Source organism: Carlito syrichta, unplaced genomic scaffold (genome assembly GCF_000164805.1).
Source record: "Carlito syrichta isolate Samal-C Ts95f unplaced genomic scaffold, Tarsius_syrichta-2.0.1 Scaffold287895, whole genome shotgun sequence".
Classification (NCBI taxonomy): domain Eukaryota; kingdom Metazoa; phylum Chordata; class Mammalia; order Primates; family Tarsiidae; genus Carlito; species Carlito syrichta.
Window position 1 is genome coordinate 22,352 of NW_007231991.1, and position 5,712 is coordinate 28,063.

Consider the following 5,712-nt stretch of genomic DNA (forward strand, 5'->3'; position numbering starts at 1 on the left):
TCAGGCAATCCACTCACCTCAGCCTCCCAAAGGCACGGCATTACAGGCTGAGCCACCGAGCCCTGCGGAGGCAGATTTTTAAGAGATTAGCGTACCTCGGTGGTTAAACACATGGCCTCTGGAGTCTGCAGGTCCTGGTCAAATCCTGGCGGTGCCGCCATTCACTGGGGAGCTCTGGGCAACTGACTTAACCGTTCTGAGCCTCAGTTTCCCCGCCTGTGAAGCAGTGCTAATTACAGACCAGCAGGCTCTCGCCACGGTTACTCCTACGGTGGTTGTTGTTATTTTATGAGCCAGAGGACAAAGGCTCCGGGGTGTTGGAGGGTGAGTCAGGCTGGAGGGGAGCGGGAGCCCACGGCCACCCACCCTTCCTGCTGGCCAGCTGACCCGCAAGAACTACATGGTGAAGAACCTGAAGCGCTTCCGGAAGCAGCTGGAGCGCGAGGCGGGGAGGCTTGAGGCAGCCAAGTGTGACTTCTTCCCCAAGACCTTTGAGATGCCATGCGAGTACCACCTGTTTGTGGAGGAGTTCCGCAAAAATCCAGGCATCACCTGGATCATGAAGCCTGTGAGTGCCCAGTGTGTGTGTGGGGCGGAGGAGGGAGCGGGCGGTAAAGAGGGGAGGACTCGCGGAGGGAGGGAGTCCCCGGTGGCAAAGCAGGAACCTTCACAGACCTCTAGGACCAGACTTGGTCTGGGAGTTCAGCCTCAGGTGCTTTACCCGCCTTCCTGAGGGCCAGTGTTAGTTCCTCTCCTCTGCAGTGTGTGGATCCAGCAGCTATGACTGCAGGCACACAGCAGGCGCTCAATAGATGCTTATTGAATGCGCAAGTGATCCTCAGGGTGGGAAGCCAGAGCCTCTCTTTCTGACATGCAAGGAAACAGTGGCCAGGCCGAATGCCTTACCTGTGTGAGCCCAGTCCTCACACTGCCCCTCGGAGGAGATCTCACGGTCCCATTCCAGAGGTGAGAGCCCGAGGTCTGCTTCTTCAAGCATTCCACGCATACTTCCTGAACACCTTCCACATGCCAGGCACTGGGGAGACAGCCCTCAGCAAGTCAGATTGTGTTAAGCAAACAGGATACTGCATGGTCACCGTCATGCTGCTACTAAGGACACAAGTGTCAGCAGGGCAGGGCAGGACCTCCCCCTCTGGGCGTGCTCTGAGGCCAAACCCCTTGTCCAGATCCTAGTGGTACGTCGACTGGCTGTGTGATTTCAGGCCGATTACTAACTTCCCTGTGCCCCAGTCTCCCCGTCTGCCAAGTGGGATTACTCCAATATTTATTGCATTATGTGAGTAAATGAGTTAGCAACTGGTGACGCACATAGTAAGCACTTGCTAGAGGATAGTTGTTATAAGAATTAGTACTGAGCTACAACCTGAAGGATGCATAGGAATCAGACTGGAAAAGAGTGGAGGCAGGGAAGAGCATTCTGGACAGAGGGTAGCACACATGCACCAAGAGGTGGCTGGGGATCAGAAGCTGGAAGGCACGGTTAGCAAATCACCACCAGTCACTACTCAGCTCTCACCACGAAGCCACGTGGCACCAGAGCCTTGAGTGGCATCATCCAAGTCCCCTCACATTTTCCAGATTTGAGGATGGTCATGCCCCAGGATGGGGGTTGGGGAAGGGAGAGACAGCTCTTTCTCTTGGGTCTGAAGACTGGGCCACTGCTGGCTGATACAGTTTCAGTGCTTGGAAGGGTAACCCACCAGGACAGACAAAAACAATGGAGGCTCCCAGAGGGCCCAGAGCCAGGTGTCCCCAGGCCTCCTTGGTCCCTTCCCTGCCCCTCCTGCCTCTCCTGTGTCCCAGGAGGCACCATGAGGAAGGCTGGCGCTCAAGTGCAGCAATCTGGCAGATGAGCACTGTGGTCCACGGTGGGGGTGGCGGGGAGGGAGAGGTCGGGGGAAGTGTGGTTCCAGCATCATCCTCTCAGACAAATAGTAACTTGTGCTAATTGGGAACAGCAGTTGCGTATTAAGCTGATTCCTTCCCGAGCCCATTCCATTTGTTAGTTTGTTAGTGGCAGACACAACGACAGCTGTAATTAGAGGTCGGATTCTTGGCTGCTGTGTATGTGGGTGTGTGACCACGCCCTCTCCCCTGCAGAGCCAGGCTCCCTGTCTGTGGTGTGAGTGTGGAGTGTGGGTGCTTCCTGTCAGACTGGCCCGGGTTCTAATTCTGTCTGCCACTTAGGAGTTGTGTGACCCCGAGCAGGTCACCCAACCCTCTAAGTCCCTCTAAATCCATTTCTTTATCTGCAGAATAGAATGAATGTGTGTATCTACCTTATAGGGCTGTGAGAATTCTGTGAACATGAGTTACATAAATTATATAAAGGACTTGGAATTAGGTACCTGATAATTGGCCACTTTTTGCAATCTTCTTTTTTGAGTTGGAGTCTCACTCTGTCGCCCAGGCTTGGAGTGCAGTGGCACGCTCATGGCCACCGCAGCCTCAACCTGCTGAGCTCAGGCGATCGTTTCACCTCACACTTCTAAGTAGCTGGAACTACAGGCATGGTCCACCATGCCCGGCTAATTTTTTGATTTATTGTAGAGATGAGGGCTTGCCAGATTGCTCAGGCTGATCTCAAATCCCTGGGCTCAGGCAATCCTTTGCCTCCCCAAATGCTGGGATTACAGGCTTGAGCCACCTTGCCCAGCCACTTTCTGCTACTTTCAAGAATCCAGGAAATACCCCCTCTTCTCCCTGCCCTTGGAAAATGTCAGGCCAGTGCACACTGTGCACCAAGGATCTGATTAAAATGCAGAACCTGACTGAGCAGGTCTGGGGCTGGGGCCTGGGGGTCTGTTTTTCTAACCAGCGAGATGCCAGTGCTGCTGGCCCATGGGTACGCTTTGAGGACCAAGATGGCGGAAGAGCAGTTCTCACACTGGTGTATGCAGTAGCCACTCATAGAGAGCTTGTTGAAGAATCTGGACCCAGAGTGTCTGTCTCAGTGGGCCTGACATGGGACCTAAGAGTGTGCATTTCTAACAAGTTCCCGGTCGTATTAGGGTTCTCCAGAGAAGGGAAGCATTGGGGTGTGTGTGTGTGTGTGTGTGTGTGTGTGTGTGTGTGTGTGTGTGTAAGAAGATGGCTCACGCACTGTCGTGAGGGCTGGCAAGTCTGAGATTTGCAGGGCAGGCCTTGCAGGCAGGACTTTTGTTACAGCCTTGAAGCAGAATTGCTTTCTTTTTGGGAAACCCGTTCTTAAGTTCCTAAGCCCTCAGCTGATGGGTTGAGATCCACCATGTCACCAAGGGTGATATCCTTTACTTCAAGTTCCTGGCTGTAAATGTTAATCACATCTATGCAGCACTTTTGCAGCAACATCTAGAAGGGTGTTGACAAGGCAGCTAGGCACCATGGCCTAGCCAGGTTGTGAGGATGTTACCATCTGGTCTGGGCACACACTTTGAGAGCCACTGGCGTTTTATTTGGATTCCTTTGGGGGGAGGGCACGTTAAAACCAAAACAAAAACATTTCCCTACGTTTGGAAAGCAGAGAGGATAAAGGTCTCCTGAGTCCCTCTCCTCTTCCTGCAAGGCCTGTCTTGTGGCCCTGGCGGCCCTTGCCCACTCACAGGCAAAGTTCTCAGCAGTCGCTACGACCGGCCCAGCACAGGGCAGCCCCTGGCATCTCCTGGGCACGTTTCCCGAGCCTGCTGAGCCTTCACCTTCTTCAGCGGTGGCCGTCGAGCAGCCCAGGACTCAGAAGGGAGCAGTTTCTCCCTTCACACCCCCCTGTGGGACCCTTTTCCCGCCAGGCCCGAGTCCCCACCCACCTTGGAGCTCTGGCATCCCTCTCAGGGAACTTATATAAGAACAGGGCATTGGATCTGGTATTTAAAGTCTTGCATAGTGTAAAAACTGCATCGCTCCAAACATTTTTTCAGTGTAAGCTTTCTCCCTGGCCAGGAGCCCAGGCCTGCAGGGTTGTGGGAGGTGGGCAAGACACAGGTCGCAGGACCACCCTGGCTCTGACCTGCCACGTGGTGGGGGAGGCAGGTGCTCAATTATCAGGGATCGGGCCTGCCCGTCCGTCTTTCTCTGTGTCCCCTGAGCTGCTCAGGGCCGGGGCCTTTCTATCTGTCTTTCATGTGTCCCCCAAGTAGGTCTGACACTTCATGCAGAACTGTGAGCATCCTTGGCAACCACTGGGCTGTTCTCAGCTTTGGAGGCCTGTTCCAAACTGCAACACGGGAAGAATTGCTTTTTAACATTCTGTTGCATTGGTTCACCCCAACCAGAGCTTCTCAAACTTTCTCACTGAAAATATCTAAGAGTTGGGATGCTTTAGTCAGCAAATAATAGAAAACCCAAATAACAGTAGCTTAAATGAGAGGGCAGGGCTTCTGAATTGTTCTTATGCTGTGGACCTCTTCGGCACCTGGCGAAATGTATGGACACTGTCACAGAATAGTGGGGTTTTTAAAAACTACTTTATTAAAATACAATTGGCTTCCAAAGAACTGTACATATTTAATGTATACAGCTTAATGAGTTTGGAGAGATGTACCCGTGAAAGAATCGTGCATAAAGCATAAAATAAAGTCCATTGATTATAAAATAAAGGAGCTATATAAAAATTAGTTATCAAATTTGTGTTAGTCTGGGTTTTCCAAGAAACAGACACTAAGGCAAAATTAAGCAGCCAGAGTTTGGTGGAAGAAAAAAAATGGGATAGGGGCCAGGTGAGACTGGGAGAGCAGTCAAGAGGGTACGGAGGGAGGGGGGAAGGGAGGAAGGAAAGAAAAAAAAAGAAAGAAAGAAAAGAAAGAGGGCCAGGCTCGGTGCCTCAGCCTGTAATCCCGCGCCTTTGGGAGGCTGAGGTGAGTGGATTGCCTGAGCCTGCGGGTTCGAGACCCGCCTGGGCAGCGAGACCTCATCTCTACAATAAATCAAAAAATCAGCCGGGCGTGGTAGCGTGCCTGTAGTTCCGGCTACTTGGAAGGCTGAGGCGGAAGGATCGCCGGAGCCCAGCAGGTCGAGGCTGCGGTGGCCGGGAGCGGCCGCTGCACTCCAGTCTGGGCGACAGAGTGAGACTCCAGCTCAAAAAAAAAGAAAGAAAGAGGGAAGGAAAGAAAGTGGAGGGAAGAAAGGAAGGGAGGGAGGAAGGAAAGAAGAAAGGAAGGAAAGAGAGAAGCAGGCTCCCACTGCTGAGCTGCCCATGGAAAGTTCATCAAGGCCACTGGTTGCCTGAGCCCAGTTGGCTGTCAGGAGTCCCCTGTCTCTCGAGGAGGGGTTTCTCTTCGCGTCCCTGCAGGTTCTAGTTGCTGGCTGGAGGAGCCCCGGCGAGGAGACCGGCGATGCGGCTGGACCACAGCTGAAGCAGCTGTGTTGTCGGTCAGCTCCCCGCTTGGCTGGAGGCCTGCAAGGTGCATTCTTGTGACCACCAGGCGAACTCTTAGGAAAGTCTTCGTGCTACAGTAATAAGTGTGCTTTTCATTGACAATTAAGAGAGTCTACCAGCAGGCCCCCATAGCCGCCATAATTTCAAAGTCAGGAGGAGGATAAACAATATTTCGAGGTATCTGTGACAATTGTAGTATAAAAATAACTGATTTCAGGCCGGGCTCGGTGGCTCAGCCTGTAATCCCAGCACTTTGGGAGGCCGAGGTGAGTGGATTACCTGAGCCGGCGGGTTCAAGACCCGCCTGGGCAACTTGGCGAGACCTCATCTCTACAATAAAT

At 52.9% G+C, this 5,712-nt stretch overlaps 1 protein-coding gene across 1 annotated transcript in view; it reads left to right on the plus strand.

Annotated features, from left to right (window-relative positions):
• Window positions 1-5,712, plus strand: part of TTLL9 (tubulin tyrosine ligase like 9) — a gene marked incomplete at its 5' end in the record, with an annotated part of 50,325 nt that overhangs the window by 16,600 nt on the left and 28,013 nt on the right. Inside the window, one exon of the mRNA XM_008053128.1 lies at window positions 383-568. Coding sequence (XP_008051319.1) covers window positions 383-568 — 186 coding nt within the window. The remainder of the gene's footprint in view (window positions 1-382; window positions 569-5,712) is intronic.